General features: G+C 32.7%; 3 protein-coding genes and 2 long non-coding RNA genes across 6 annotated transcripts; 4 read left to right on the plus strand and 1 right to left on the minus strand.

The window, feature by feature from the left end:
• The first annotated feature begins 1,094 nt into the window (after positions 1–1,094).
• On the plus strand, positions 1,095–3,312 carry LOC139816312 (leukotriene A-4 hydrolase-like). Its single transcript, XM_071783725.1, has 7 exons — positions 1,095–1,428; positions 1,802–1,914; positions 1,980–2,125; positions 2,400–2,511; positions 2,580–2,648; positions 2,918–3,206; positions 3,308–3,312. The coding sequence occupies exons 1-7, from the start codon at positions 1,386–1,388 to the stop codon at positions 3,310–3,312; spliced, it is 777 nt and encodes a 258-aa protein (XP_071639826.1). The 5' UTR covers positions 1,095–1,385.
• Positions 3,313–3,336: 24 nt separating this feature from the next.
• On the plus strand, positions 3,337–4,977 carry LOC139816483 (uncharacterized). Its single transcript, XR_011733025.1, has 3 exons — positions 3,337–3,625; positions 3,795–4,058; positions 4,150–4,977. It is a non-coding gene; the product is annotated as an uncharacterized lncRNA (long non-coding RNA).
• Positions 4,978–7,088: 2,111 nt separating this feature from the next.
• Positions 7,089–11,293, plus strand: LOC139816155 (leukotriene A-4 hydrolase-like). The gene is made up of 9 exons (XM_071783525.1): positions 7,089–7,676; positions 7,759–7,870; positions 7,979–8,047; positions 8,356–8,659; positions 8,811–9,109; positions 9,264–9,518; positions 9,612–9,892; positions 9,962–10,225; positions 10,925–11,293. The coding sequence occupies exons 1-8, from the start codon at positions 7,639–7,641 to the stop codon at positions 10,191–10,193; spliced, it is 1,590 nt and encodes a 529-aa protein (XP_071639626.1). The 5' UTR covers positions 7,089–7,638; the 3' UTR covers positions 10,194–10,225; positions 10,925–11,293.
• Positions 11,294–11,669: 376 nt separating this feature from the next.
• On the plus strand, positions 11,670–13,821 carry LOC139816034 (nuclear RNA export factor 1). 2 transcript variants are annotated; one of them, XM_071783324.1, is made up of 2 exons: positions 11,670–11,820; positions 11,954–13,821. In XM_071783324.1, the coding sequence occupies exon 2, from the start codon at positions 12,110–12,112 to the stop codon at positions 13,706–13,708; it is 1,599 nt and encodes a 532-aa protein (XP_071639425.1). In that variant the 5' UTR covers positions 11,670–11,820; positions 11,954–12,109; the 3' UTR covers positions 13,709–13,821. The 2 variants fall into 2 exon arrangements, with proteins under 2 accessions (XP_071639425.1, XP_071639426.1); XM_071783325.1 differs by having other exon boundaries at positions 11,679–11,824.
• LOC139816035 (uncharacterized) lies at positions 13,038–14,171 on the minus strand. Its single transcript, XR_011732902.1, has 4 exons — positions 13,847–14,171; positions 13,564–13,755; positions 13,274–13,466; positions 13,038–13,177 (listed from the first exon to the last, which is right to left on the minus strand). It is a non-coding gene; the product is annotated as an uncharacterized lncRNA (long non-coding RNA).
• Positions 14,172–16,646: the final 2,475 nt, after the last annotated feature.

The raw sequence follows: 16,646 nt of genomic DNA on the forward strand, positions 1-16,646 counted from the left end.
TTTCCGTTTGATGGACTACTCGTATTACTGAAATTATCTCTTGATAAAAAGCTTAAATCTTGGATACCTATACGTAAATAAATTCTCGGTGCTACCTTCTTGATTGATCGCGTTTGCACAGCTCGCTTTGTCTATTTAATGAAAAATTATAAAAATAATTATTACCTCATATTCTGAATGTGATATTCATAATGTATATTGCTAATATTAAATATATATGTTTAGTCTCTAATTTGTAATATCAGTAATTGATGCTCAAGGATCAATTTTTATTATCTATATTTATCATTTTCGCGATAGCTATGACGTATCGCTTACGAATTCTAATAATCTTATTAATGATTGTCGTTCAATAGACTGAAATTGCTATAATAAATTGAGAAATTATTCGCATTCCGACGAATTTGTGCACTGGAATTGAATAAATTATGACATGTAATTAGATCCAAAAATAACTTTCTTTACAATTATAAAATTATATTTAATATATTTTACGTAAAAAAAAACATCGAGAGTAATTTATTCGAAATATTGACTTAAAACAATGCTATAAAGTAATATATTCATGTATATAAAAGGAATGTATAGATATTTTTAGAATTTTATATAATGTGTATGTGGAAAGTCATAAGTAAAATTTTGTGCGTATATGAATAGTTTGCAAGTGTCATATTTTTAAGAACACTTCAATCAGATTTGTATTACAAGCGCTCGATTTCGTGCAGATACATGCAGCTAAGATCAAACACTATTCTTTTTAAATAATCATATATCTCATCAAATTACGACAGCAACTAGCTCTTCATTCTCTTCTATCTGTGATAAGTGGATATTCTATCCTACAAAAAAATAACATTAATTATATAAATATATTGCATAATCTCTCAAAAGATGCTACTTTTTAATGCACTCGCTGCTGTGTGTATATCACATTCATTTAATAATTTTGTAAATTTCTTATCTTGGCTTTTCAAGCTAAACAGCTCGAACAACTTTCCTTCCGCTTCCGTTTTTTGTCAATTATACCTTATATTATATAAATTACTCAACAGCATAACTATCTCGCAGTGAAGTTCTTTAATATTCTGTTTCAGCTTAAAGTTTGAAACGCAGAAATAAAAAAAAACGAGAAAGTGTAATTTAAAAAAAAAAGAATTCTATTTAATGTGAGTTTGAATGTCAATCCATGCAATAGTTTATGCGATATTTAGAACTCACAGCTGATTCGTCTATTCGATAATAAACAGACTATGTTGTGAAACATAAGAGAAATGAGGTAGGAGAAGAAAAATAGCGGTACTGTGTTTTCGTGGCCAGTTTAAAAGTGATCGTTAACAGAATTAGTAATCGAAGCCTGCTTGAGAAGATTATTGCAGTATTTTTCAATGGCTTTGTCACCTGGAGATCAGCACTCTTATGCAAGACCAGGTATTTTAATTATTTAACTACAATATAAATGATATTAAACGTTATAAATTAATTGTTAAAGTTTTTACTTGGAGAAAATAGGAAAGTCTTCTTAGTTTATTTGTTATGTCTGAACGACGAAACTGTTGCATGTATTTTCAGATTAATAATTCAAAATGTCAAATCACAATTTTCAAAATTGAGTCATTATTTCATGTCTATTATGAAATTGCAACATTTCGACTTCTTATATTTATATTTAAAAAAAATTTTATATTAAATGTATAAAACATGTTATGTCTTGTCTCGCACTTATGCTTATTACTTATATATTCTTATTTATTATTTAGATATATTTATTTTCTATCTCTTTCTATATCTTTTTAATCATCAGAATTGGCACGTGTAACCCATACTCATTTAGAATTGAATGTGGACTTTGGTCTAAAAGTTCTTGAAGGAAAAGCGATCTTGGACATTGAATGGGAACCTTCAAGTAACGAAATAGTAAGTAGACATTTCCATCTACATTGTGCCAAAGTTTTGATAAATATGTAATATGAAGTAATTAGATTTTAGATAGCTACGGACTTGTCGTATCAAGTGTCACAGATACACTTACTCAAATTAATTTAGAACATCAAGTTGGACATTGTGGCACACTTGGAAGTAAATTTGCTATTCAGTTACTACAAAATGTATACAATTGTAATAACCGGTAAATATAAAAAAAACTGTAAATTAAAAAAAATACATATATTAAAAAATAATATACAGGGTAGCGATCATGTAACTTTTTCCCTAAAGTAAAAACGTGAAAAGTGAAAAGTTTCATGTATAACTATCTCTTTCTATTGGTGTTGAATAGGAAGAAATACATTTTTCACTTTTTACGTTTCCGTCCTAGGGGAAAAGATACATGCTCGATCCCCAAATATTAAAAATTATAGATGCAAGTAATTGATATACACATGATAACATAATGTTTTCAGATGTAGGATTCAAATTAAATATAAAACAAGACCAAGCTCTCCTGCATTATATTGGCTAACACCTGAGCAAACTGCCGATGGCAAATATTCCTTTTTACTGTCTAACAACAAGGTAAATTGGCTGAATAAAGATATTTTTCTATATCAACCTAAATTATATAAAATCTCTGTTTTTTTCAGCTAACATACGCTAGAGCATGGTTTCCATGCCAGGATACACCATCTATCAAAACTACGTACTCTGCTACGGTAAGAGAGAATTTAAACAAAGACTTGTATTTATTTATATACGTAAAGAAACACAACACGTCCTCCTAATTTCTGATTGAATATTATTCATATTATTGATACGAGTAGATGTAATAAAAAATTAGTGGATAATATATAGCATGTTTATAAAGACAACGTAATTGTATATTTACAAAAATATGTATAAATTTTCTTATATGTTGCCGTAATTAAATTGAAACAAAATTTCTCTATTTAGTTTTTGTCGATATAAATTTTATATTTATTAGATTGTAGCACCAATGAGTTACACAGTTTTAATGTCTGCGTCTTCAGTAACTAAAATTCCGACTTCCTACAAAAGGATGATATACAAATTTTCTCAAAAGATACCAATACCGTCTTATGCGGTGGTTATTGCTGTGGGTGTTTTAGAGCACGATACACTTTCGTACACATCAAAGATCGGTGTGTGGGCCGAAAGAAAGTTTCTTTCTTCAAGTAAGCAGACATTTCTAATATTAGAAACTGAAAATATGCTGCAGATTGCCGAAAGTTTGTGTGGATCTTATCCCTGGGGTAAAATATCAACCAAGTTATTTGTTTTTTATATATGGAATGTGTATTATTTTATATTTGTAGATTACCAATTTTATCCTCTTTTATTATTATTTTACAAGATTAAAATAATATTTGTAGATTCACTTAATATATGCGTGCTCCCACCAAGTGTCTCACATTTCGAAATAGAATGTCCGTGCTTAATATTCGTGTCGGCTACTTTACTTGGCGGAGATATTTCTTTGGTTTGTTCAATCGCCCGGAACATTTCTCAGAATTGGACAGGAATTTTAGTTACGTGTGCAAATTATAAGCATTTGTGGCTGAATAAATCTTTTAGTATGTTTATTTATAGAGAAATTCTACGCGTTTTATTTGGTGCTAGTCAGATGACGGAATTTCTTTTCAACAGAGATTTGGACGATTTAAGAGCTATGGTAAATTATTAATTAATTGATTTGATAAAGATACAGAAATAAATAATGTTAAACATATTGCTATTATACATGATAATGTTTAACATAATCTATAACACACACACACGCACGCACGCACTCACACCTGTATTCTACTGCATAATTTTCTAAACCTGTATTATTTATACAGGTTAAAATTTTTGGCAATTTTGGTCTGCTGGAACGCTTATTACCAACCAATTTGATCGGTTTGTCGCCCGATGAGGGCACTAGATTTGTACCTTATGAAAAAGGATATATGTTCCTGATTGAACTACAAAATATCTTGGATAAACAATTTTATGGAGATTTTAGAGCATTTTTAAAATTTTATTTGACTAAATTCTCGCAAAAAAGTATAAATACTAATGACTGGAAGTCATATTTGTATAGCTATTTTCCTAACAGATTACTTGTAAGTAACGTATATTTTATGAGAACAAACTGAGTTTCTTCAATATTGTTATTTTTAGTATCATAAATAATATAAATTTTATGTTTTTCAGGAGTTAAACTCTATTGACTGGAACTTTTGGTTCGATGATCCAAACAATTACCCGCCAAGATTGTTTGATACAGCAAACACCAAACTGGAGACAGAGTGTATCTCCTTAGCGAAACGATGGATCAATTGGGATGATGCTGCTGATTTGCAATCAACGTTTGGCAACATTGATATAAAATATTTCTGTCATCGTCAGAAAGTATATTTTTTATACTACCTACATGCATCGCATACGATTTTGTCGGTAAAGAAGATAGAGTCTATGGCACAATTGTATCAATTCAATTTTCAGAATGATGAAATACGGTAAATACGCGTATGTAAATTCAAAATGATTTATTTTTGCTTAAAGTGACACGCACGTATCTCGTAGATTTATTTGGCTGCGCTTGTGCATCAAAAGTCGATGGAGAATGATGGTTCTAGCCGCTTTAAATTTTGCTATTAAATTTTGTTCGCCAAAGTTTACTTATCCTATATTTCAAGATTTATACAAATGGTCGGATGTACGTGAAACAGTGATCAGGGAATATTTTTCCAAGGGTTGGAAAATGTTGGACGAAATCAAGGAAAAAGTTGCACTCATTATTCGTGTAAATGAAAATGTTCATGAGATGGTTGATCGAAACATAGATATCGAAACGTACGCGTTGACTTTCATACAAGGTTGAGTCACTATTAACTGCTTAAAAATAGTTGGACTGCTCGAAAAGTAAATGTGACGGAAAAAATTTTAAGTTTAATTTTAAATTTTGCTTTAAGTTTAATTTTAATATACCCAAGTAAAAAAAAACTTTTTTAGGTAAGACAAGAATTTTCTATATAATTCGATTCCTCAGTTACTACAAAGTGTAGAAAATTGTAATAATTGGTAAATATAACTTTTATAACGTGATTTAAATTTTACGATATCTATCAAGTTATAACTTTCCTATCAATTTCCTATCAATTTCCTATCAATTTATCTTGCGAAGCCCGGTGCTTATTTTTTGGAGCACCATGATATCACATGACTCTTCGCCAACGATAACCCCTTCCTTCCCTAATACAACCTCGAACGAAGTGGTAATTGTCTATTTCATTGATTTGTTCACTTTCACGATTTAAACACGATTTTTTCACACACAAATTGGTGGCTGAAATATAGAGACCCAGTACCTTAAGAATTATTCGAGACGTTATATTTTTCAACATCACTAATAAAAATAAATAAATCGTAACAATTCGTCACGCTGCATTACGTTCGGTAGAGCCGTTCAAGTAATCAGACTTTTTTAGACTTTTTTAAAATGTAAAGAATAATCTTTACATGTAATTAAAATAAATGAGTCTCTCACAACAGTAGACAACAGTTTGATTTGCTTAATTTATTTAACTCGGATATGTTTACGCGCGAGGAAACACAGTCACTTTGACCACACGACATTATAATAAACAGAATATGTTGCCAAACAAATAAAGGAAACCGGGTAGAAGTTAAAAGTAATACTGTGCCTTTGTGAGATCAGTTTAGACGCGATAAAGATTTATTATCGCGAGTCATTTCTCTCTCTCTCCGCAGACTATAACGTAACTCTTTTAAAATGGATATTCCAATGCTTACTAAAGATACAAATACTTCTGCGAAACCAGGTATTTCATTTATTTAATTAGCTGCATAAACATAATTTAAAATTTTCTAATTTATTTGCTTATTTCTTCTTTAAAGAAAATTGAATAAGGCATGTTTGCGGAATTTATTAAGACGTTTGAAAGACGAAATTGCTGCACATATCCTTAGCTCTTTAGTAATTTATAATTCTGAAGATTAGATTCTTCTTTCACACAATTTTAATTAACTGACAACATTCTACGCATCTTTTTAAATGCATAAAATATATTGTACTTAGCATAAAAGTCTGAAAATTGTTTGCATGTTACAAGTAATATCACACACACATCTACCATAATAATTTTCATTACAATACCTATTTTTTGTCATAAATTTACTCATTACATGTATATATATCATTATTCATTACTTATGTTTTTTTTATTTCTGTATCTTTTTAATTATAAGAATTAGTACGTGTAAAACATACCTATTTAGAATTGATTGTGGATTTTAAACAAAAGATTCTCAAAGGAAAAGCGATTTTGACGATAGAAAAGACACCTTCAACTCGTATAATAGTGAGTATAGGAAAGATCGGGGCACCATGAGCCACAAAAATTCAAACACCAAAAAGTACTTTTAAATATAAAATTTGTTGTCTCATTTTTTAAAATAATTAAAGCACTATGTATATTTCAAAATGTATTTAGCGTATTTGGCAAATATTGATTAATTTTTGAAAAAAAAAATTAAAACATTTTTTTAGAAATGACCCCAGGTGTTCTATACCCGGGGTACCATGGGTCTATCACTGGAACACTATGTGAGTCACGCACAAAAACTAGATTTATTTATTCCAAAAAATAACGAAAAATTAAAAGTTGAAAAAAAAATTCATTATACGTTTTCTTCCAACACTGTTCAGGATTGGGCAGGACAAACACAGATATCAAAACCCACTACTAAATTTTTTTTTGTTTTAGAAAAACTAACTTCTGACATGTTTTCTTCAATCAAAAATAACATATCATCAACCTATCATTAACCTATCTATCTATCATCAACCTTAGTGGCGTGTGTGACCCATATGGTGCTTCGAATGCACTTATGCTAAGACTCCATAGACGCGGAAACGCCGTGCGGTAGAGTGCGTTGACCAATCAGAAGGCTGCCGCAAATCGCCTGCAGCAAAATCAAAATTTGTGATTGGTCAACGCACTCTGCCGCACGGCGTTTCCGCGTCTATAGAGTCTTAGCATTAAGGTAGTTTTCTTGTCCTTATACTAGAGAAAATCGATTTTCTATATTCACAGTTTCAATAAAATCTATAGAAAATCGATTTTCTCTAGTATAAGGACAAAAGAACTACCTTAATATAGAAAACGGTGAAACGTAATAAAAAAGTAAATGATACACATGATTATCTGTAGTGTAGTAAAATGACAAAAGATGCTAGAGAGTTACACTTAATTTTTAGTACGTGTATATTTTACTACAAAAATAATATTAAAACATTTCTAAATGGTTAAAAAGTTATTTACGTATCACGAAAACCATTTATATCACGTGCGTCTCGAGACTACGGACTTTGATGAGTCCCACCTAGATACGAAGTATAAGCAACGAAATAACTGTCACATGATACTAGTTGAATCAACCTAAACATTCTGTATTACCCTAAACAGTCAATGACCCATGGTACCCCGTGGCTCATGGCGCCCCTAAACGTATTCCTTTGTATCAAACAATAATTTTGTCTGGTATTAATATGTAATATCGAATTATTAGATTTTAGATACCATTGAACTTGCTATATCACGTGTCACAAACATTGATGGAACACCTTTACCTCATTACGTTGAATTTTATCATACGCAAAAAAGTCCACTTTACATAATGTTACCAGAAACTGTTGTAACCACTTGTAACTCTATGTGAGTATAAGGATATTCTTAGAAAAATACACTTACTAAAACTATTAATGTAAGAATTGAATATACAATACGATATTTTCAGATGTTGCATTCAAATTGAATATCAAACAAATCCAAACTCTCTTGCATTGTATTGGCTAACACCTAAACAAACTGCCAATGGCAAACATCACTTTTTACTGTCTAACAACAAGGTAAACTGGCTACACAAAGACATTTTTCTACATTAACATAGATTAATTTCTACATTAATTCTACATTAACATTAACATAGATTATGTAAAAGTTTCAATTTTTTTCAGCTAATACATGCTAGAACATGGTTTCCCTGCCAGGATACTCCGTCTGTCAAATTTACATACAGTGCTAAGGTATAAGAATTTAAACACAAGTAATATTTATATTCTTTCAGCATTTATTCATTTACCTAACAAAAATGACGTACGACTGATTTATTATTGATATCATTGATATTATTGATAAAAATAATAAAAATTTGCGAAGAGATGGAATGCATTATAATTAGTGAAAAAAATCAAATTTTTTGAAACTTAAATGTCTATAGTTTTCTCTCTCTCTCTCTCTCTCTCTCTCTCTCTCTCTCTAAGCTCCTTTATTTAAAATAAAATAAACTCAAATATCTATTAAAATTTTTATATACTTATATTTCATATTTTAGATTTCGGTACCAAAAAATTTTACTGTTCTAATGTCCGCACATTTAGAAAATGAGCCCAAAGAAAACCCCGAGGATTCAACACTAAACGTATATAAATTCCGTCAAATGCATCCGGTACCATCGTACGCGGTGGTTATTGCTGTGGGCTCACTAAAGAAAAGAACAATTTTTAAAAAATCAAATATATTCGCCGAGAGCAAATTTATCAACAAAAGTTTTGACGAAAATACGAAATTTCGTGTAATGAATATGATTAACAAAATGATGGCGGATGCCATAAATATGTGTGGAACTTATACTTGGGGTAAAATATCTCACTATAAAATATCTCACTTTGTTGATATTAATTTACTTAAATTTATTCATAGAATAAATTTTACTTTTGAGCATTATCAATCCTCTCTTCTTATTTATTGTTGTTATTTTTGTTATGACATATAAAATGATATTTCTAGATAGGTACGATATATGCGTGCTACCACCAAGCATCGCCCATTTTGAAATAGAATGTCCATGCGTGCAATTTATTTCGCCGACCCTATTTCACGGAGATTTATCTTGTATCAGTTTCTTCGCTCGCACCATCTCACAGAGCTGGGCAGGAAATTTAGTTACATGTTCCAGTTATGAGCATTTGTGGTTGAACAAGAGTTTCAGTATTTTTATTTCTAGAAGAATTTTAGGCAAGTTGTTGATTCATGAAGACGTGGAGTCTTTTCTTCGAAGGAAAGGATTAATTGAGCTGAATAATCTGGTAAAGTATCAAATTTCATTAGATAAAAATGAAGTAATAAAAAATATTACCAAATAACAATATTATGCATTGTATACACAACAAATACACACACACACACACACACATTCTTGCATTCTTACTGCGTTGTTTTCTGTCTGAAATTGTATTATAGGTCGAAAAATCCACAAATACATGGTGGCCAAAATGCTTATTACCTAATTTGTCGGGTTTGTTGCCTCATAAAGTTAGTAAATATGTGCCGTACGAAAGAGGATGTATGCTTTTGTATGATTTAGAGAATATGTTAGGAGGATCCTCGGTATTCGAACCGTTTCTTCAATCTTATTTTAAAGAATTTGCATTTAAAAGTATAAATACTAAAGATTGGATAAACTACTTATATCAATATTTTCCTGACCAAAAGGAGGTAACATCTCTTTTATACATACGCATAAACTGCAGTTTCTCTAGTATTCATATGATTAGTATTTAAATATAACGATTTCAATGTTGTTTTCAGATAAAGAATATTACATGGAACGCGTGGTTCTATGATGAAGTTCCTCCACCTGTCGTGCCAGGAATAACTGCATGGGAAACAAAGTGTTTCAAGTTAGCGGAAGAATGGGCCAATTGGGATCAAACCCAACTTTCTATCTTAATAGACGCAGAGCAGATTTGTGATGCTCAGAAAATAACATTCTTAATATACCTACATTCTTTTTATACGAGTTTGACCACGAAAAAATTGAAATTAATTTTACAACGTTACGCTTTTGAAGTCAATAATAGTGAAATACGGTAAATATATATGCATATTTTCATTCAGATTGATTCACATTTGCTTAACATAACGCACATATTTCGCAGATTTCTTTGGCTGCGATTGTGCATTAAAGTTCGATGGGATGAGAAAGTTGAAGAAGCTTTGAAATTTGCTATTGAATATTGTTCGCCAACTATTGCATGTCCTATATTTCAACATTTGTACGAATGGGAAGAAAAGCGTGAAAAAGCGATCAAAACGTACAATAAAAATAAACAAAAGATGTTGCAGGAAACCAGGGAAGAACTAGACATAATTCTACATCAAAATTCGTAATTAACAATTAACTTAATTTTCTCTTTTACAAGGTAAGTTATTAGTAACTGTAATATAAAATAATTTATTTACTATAAAAAAAACTCCAAAAACATTTTAAACTGTTTATGAAATAAATATGGTATAGACAATTAAAGTACCCCGCACAGTTTTTATAGAAATTGGATTTCGATGAAATTGGCTGAAACTTTGAAAATAGATAGTTTATGTGATGCTGATCGAAAATCACAATGGGCAAGATTCACAATAATCGATCGTTCATGCAGGTGCTATTAGCGTTCAAAAGTCAAAATAAGGTATTATTTCAGTACTATTGTGGATTGTGGACAGTGGATTACAATGTATTATTTTCAAAATCACAAAAAAATGTATTCTTCTTCTTATTAATACAAAAATATGTATTTATATGAAAAAAATATGTACATGTATGTATATGTATACACACATATATATGAATTATAACTGTGAAACTAATAACCACAAGCTCAGTTACGCACACATGTATATGTGTATTTTGACTTTCGCCTAAATTGATAGCGCCTAAACGGATGATTATTGTGATTCTTGCCTGTTGTGAATTTTGATCAGCATCACATAAACTATCTATTTCCCCAGTTTTAGCCAATTTCACCGAATTTCGATAAGAACTGTGCAAGGTCCTTTATATAGAATGCGCATTTTACATAAAATAATTGCGTTGAAATTTAACAAGTTGTTTATTTTGTTTGTAGAACCAACGATTAAAGATAGCTCGGTTCGCTGTGATGCATGTTCACTATGACGACAATTCCCGTTGGATTGTTAAAAAACGTTTTTAAATTTATGAAAATAAGAAATATATCTTTTATATACAAATTACCATGTAATTAATCGTAGCAATGTTATTTGTATAATACGCAACATAAATACATACATCTGCATAAGTTTCCAAATTTTATTTTCCTCACGATAGACTACGCGTATTACTGAAATCAACTCTCGACAAAAAGATTAAATCTTGGATATAAATAAATTCTCGATGCTACTTCCTTGTCCATTTATTTGTGAGAAAAGTTAATATTAGACCACTAACTAAAGTTCCGCGTGATTATCATCACATTAATTTATATACAGAAAATGTGTAAATACGTTTGAAAAAACATGAAAGAAAAAGAAGGCATCAAACATAAATTGTTTTCTTTATGTATAAATATAAATATCTAGAAAAAAATATTTTATAGGACGTTAAATATTTTGAGAAATGTAACGTAAAATGTGTTTCATAACATATATTGTTCTTTAATTTTTTATTTTTCATAGGAAATTATTTCGGAACAGAACCGAAGATGGATATAGCGTGTTACCCATTGAAGGTATTCGTGGATATAGCTACGTAGTTCAGTGTCCACATTTTATGCACACAGAGGCGTTAGTGGGACGCTAATTACATATATATATATATATATATATATATATATATATATATACATATGACACAAGTATTATACCGACAAGTAGTCACCGAGTCAAGTACTTGTGAGTATCAAGAAAATCGTGACATCTGCTGTGAGTCGATGAAAACTTATTGTAAACTTATTGTTTTGAACTGAAAAAAAGAAGCGATATCGGCAAGAAAGATAAAAGTCTCGTAGGTATTTTCAACGTTTTTTGTATTTTCTGTATTAATAATGTATAATTATCTTATAACGTCTGAATATTTTCTCAATTAAGATGTGTGACGATAGCCGTGTCAATAGATTTATTCGTAATAATCTTTCCAGGGGGACATAACCTCGAAGATATGTAAACATTGAAAAAGTTGTCGAAACAGAGAGAAAGTATAGTTAATTAAAAAATAATCAAGAAGAATTAAATAAGAGAAGGAACAATTGGAGGCTTCTTAAGGAAGTCGAGACAGGCGAATATAATACGAGGCGATGCAGCAAATGATGCAGCAGGAAAACGTAAAGGTGCCGAGTGCACCAGTTGTTCCTATTATACTGGATGAGGCGATCGCTATAAGAATAGTTATGGGCGCAAAACTGCCTCACGAGAGAGGACTGATGTATCGCTCGGATCTATGGCACAAAATCAAAGTCAATAACGGCGGTCGATTCAACAAGGATACAGTCTTGAAAGCTATTTTGAGAGCGATCGAGCCGGCCGATTTGATACCGGTGAAGTATCAGGTTTGTGGAGAAGACGCCTATTTTGTAGCGAGAAATTGCGGCCCCGCGCTGGAAATGCTGTGCAAGCTGAATATGATCGTCAGAAATGATAAGGGCGACGGTCTCGTTCTCGTGGTAACCTTAGGATTCTCTTCGATCCACGAACTGCAGGTTCATATACAACCACTCCTGTTGACTGCGCTAACCAAGAGATACGATCCGAACGAGAAGACATTAAACCTGGAGAGTTTCCACACAGATCCGGATATAGATAAGAACGTCTATTGCCGGCTGTCACAGCTCAGAACTTCCAATCACGTTTTAAAGCTGGCCAAAACCGCGATAGCCACCTTCGAGCGTCTGAATTTGCAGCATAATGAATTGTTCAACATATCGGCGATAGAGAATTCGGGTTTAAAATCCATCAAGTACCTGGACCTGAGGCACAACAATCTGTTAAACATGAGCGCGTTAGCCCCCCTAAAAAATCTGGAGATCGTCAGACTTTGGCTCGACGATAATCCTCTTTGCGAAAATTATTCGACTGCGAAGCAATACGTAGAGTCTGCAAAGAAATATTGCCCGTACCTGCAAGAGTTAGACGGCGTGTACATTGCGGAAAACATGCCGATGATATACAGGGACTATTTTCCGGACGACAAGACTCAGGATTTCGCACATAAATTTATTTCTCACTTCTTTTCTTTGTACGATCAGCTCGACCGAACGGGTCTACGAGGGCTCTATCACAAGGACGCGTTTTATTCCATGAGCTTCGCCATACCCCATAACATCGCGCAAGTGACTGGCCTCAACCAATACACGTTAAATAGAAATCTAAAGAGGAAAGTCAAAAAAGATAAGAAAAATGCGAGCCTCTACTACGGCCAAGAGGACATTCTGGCAGCTTTCGGCAAATTGCCCCGGTCCTACCACGACAATAGTTCCTTCACGTACGACATCATGTACGACAACGACAAATGCATCGTGTTCAGTGTCAGTGGATTGTTCAAGAAACTAAGTTCCGGCACGAACGTACTATCGTTCTCCAGAACATTCGTCTTGGTGGCCTCCCTCGACAACGAATATCACATTTTAAACGATCAGTATCACATATTCGCAGCACCTGAAAAAATAACACCCGATAAAATAGTAGTTAAATATGCTTTACACGAAATCGAGCCGGTTTGCTTCAGTCAGAGTGAGAGATCGGTGTTGATTACCAGAATGCGGCAGATCACCACGATGAATAAGGAGTGGTCCAAGACTTATCTGACGTTAGCTCAATGGGATATGCGAAAAGCGATATCTACCTTCATGAAGGATTTCAAAAGTTCGTCGATACCGGAAATTGCGTTTGTTTCATAGGGCTCGCAACAATATATTGCTTTTACTGACGGAACGTATTCTAAACACTATGTAAATAATAGAAATAGCAGTAATGTAAAAATACAGGTCCATGTATCTCAAAAGTTTTCGTTACTTAATTCGTTAATTTTTATTTACCCTTTCTACGTTTACGATTTTTCTCGCAAAATACGATTTTTTTTTTTTATAACAAAAATCGTCATGTTAATTGCGCGTTTAATTGCACGTCTTCTAATAATGTGTAGAATGTCGATGTTGGCTTCGCGCGAGATGGTAGTATCGTATATCAATGAATATATCACGAAGCGATGCGATTACTCGCATGGCATTTAAATGGTCTGCAGGATGGGGAACGAGATGCTTAGTGACTTCATCCAAAGGTTATGCACTCAAGGACCACGGCGTTCATCCGGACGATGTGAATGAAACAAAATCGCGAAGGTAGGTGAGTTTTTTTTACCCTTTCTAATCGGTTTACGACGCAGTACGCGAGCGCTGTTGAGGATCATCGAGACTTTATTTATGCTCGATTAAAGTAAATCACTGTGTTTGAATGCGGATCTGTAAATGGCTTATTAATAATTTAATCTCGAGAGCGTAATACTACGAAGTATTATGGTCATTGTCGCTACTAAAATAGATAGTGAAGCCGAGAATAAAATTGTCATCTGTTAATAGAACTAATATTTATAATAGATTTTATACGCGCGTTGTCCGCTCGTAATTATATGTTTCTATTACACAGGCTCGATAACGGTGCATAATTTATCGCTAACACCGTACGAGAATAATAATTATGGAAGTAATTCATAGCCCGTGCGATTGTGGGAGAATTAAAATTTTTATTATGCGCGCGAAGTGAACTTTACGCTGTACATGCAAATTTTCGCCGAGAAAATGATACGACGAATGAGTTAATAGGTCGCAAATAAAGACGTGACTTGAGTTGTAATCGTGACGTTTGGCGTACGACGAGTAATTTTATTCCAATAAGAAAATGATAGATTTCTTCTATAATATAAGCTCTTTTTATCGCACAAATTCAGACAATGTAGTGTCATTAATTAAATAGAATGGCATAACACGGAAGATTACGTGTTATCGAATGCCATAAATATACAATTACGGCATTAAAAAGAACAACTTCGAAGGACAACGTAAGATGAATGCACGCAGCTTGAGTGCAACGGTACAAGTGTTTGCATTACATCACCGTTGCAAGGAAAAATGCAGTAATGCCATGGTAGCCAAATAAACAATCATAACATAACACGTTTACGGTAGTCCGATCGTATCTTCGCCGGCTCTTGTTTTTGCGCAATCTTTGTCACTTCCGGATCGTCAGGGCTCAGGTAGATTCTTTCGCGTGTGAATAAAAAGAAGAAAATACCTTGTACAATGACACAGTTATGCCAGTACATTAGACTATAATAATAATAATTTTCAACGTAGATAATCACGGCACTTTTTATAGAGGATAAAAATGGAACGTTTTATAAATGCATAAATTTTTGAACGAGCCTTATTCACACGCCTTTCTTTCAACCAGTGATTATAATGCGAGGCACGGAAATGATACCAAAGAAAAAAAAAGATCGAGAAATGTTGAACTAAACTAACTGAGTTGAGTTGCTAACAATTAGCCGGGAGTCGAGAGAGGGTACGTATAGATAACGACATAATAAAATGATTGTTCCCTACTGTGAGACTCAGTACAGCCTCCCACGAGAAGCGCCTTTGAGAAGTTTGCCTTCTAAAAATAGGCAACCGTATGCTTCTTCCAGTACCAATTAACCCTTGTATTAATTAAAACTTTCTTCCCAATAGTTCGATGCTTCCTGCATCGGCACCTTGGAAATCGAAAGTATCGACACCCGAAGCGCAATCTCGAGCACAGAAAAATAAGAATAATAAAATAAATTGGATTTTAATAAGAAACTTTAGACTTCATGTAATAAAAGACGAATTTATATATATTTTATTTATGAAAATCGCGAAAGCCAGCTTCGAATGTAAATGTGTCAAGTTGTGGGTCAGGGTACTACAGTGAGAGAGGGACGGAATATGATTAAAAAGATGGCCCATTGAAACATGTTTATGCCAAGACGCACATAAGAGGCGTACGCACGATGTAACGCACCTGAAGATGTTTCTTACAGATAACCCGCAGGAGAAAGTCCTATCATGCAGATTCTATGTAAATTTTTCGTGTCGTCGCACCTCCGAAAGGCGCCGGCAAAAATGAAAAGACACTACACGCTTGTGATATTCTCTCCTGCGATTAGAGATGGCTTTCATCGAGTGGTAACAGGGATAGGTCCAGAAGAGAAAATTAATAGTCAAACTTTTGAAATGTAACCCAAACGCGTTATACAGATATTCATTATGTAAAGCGAGGAATGCGAAAAGTTAAGTAACAAGATATCTGATGCCATTCGCTATTCCGTTATCGATGCTAATAAGCGAGGATCGAGGAAAACGTGCGTGTAAACGCCTACAATGTGTCACGTACAATAGAAATTTAGCAGGAAAGATTTAATGCTTAACGGTAATTTCTAATCGTATATGAAGCGAAAATGTGTGAGAGAAGCGAAGTTATTTATCCCTGAGAGTTATGAAATTTCAGATTAGTTATGATAAAAAAATAATTTAATCAATTAATTGCTGCACAGCGATTGCTGCAGTTACTATAAATCTTTTGCGAAAATTCATATTAGCTATTAAATACACAATGTATGTCATTCCGAAATCCTCATATCAAACGAGACAAAATATATATGTTTATTATTATGATGAAATTACATTTGTCGCAAATATGTAATAAAAATACAGAATAAAAATGCGTAATAAGAATAATACGATTCCTTAAAAATAAGACCACAGGATTCATTTCACTGGGCAAGATATCCTTGTACTAGATTCAAAGATAGTAACGACA

The sequence above is a fragment of the Temnothorax longispinosus genome, chromosome 7 (assembly GCF_030848805.1).
Source record: "Temnothorax longispinosus isolate EJ_2023e chromosome 7, Tlon_JGU_v1, whole genome shotgun sequence".
Taxonomy (NCBI): domain Eukaryota; kingdom Metazoa; phylum Arthropoda; class Insecta; order Hymenoptera; family Formicidae; genus Temnothorax; species Temnothorax longispinosus.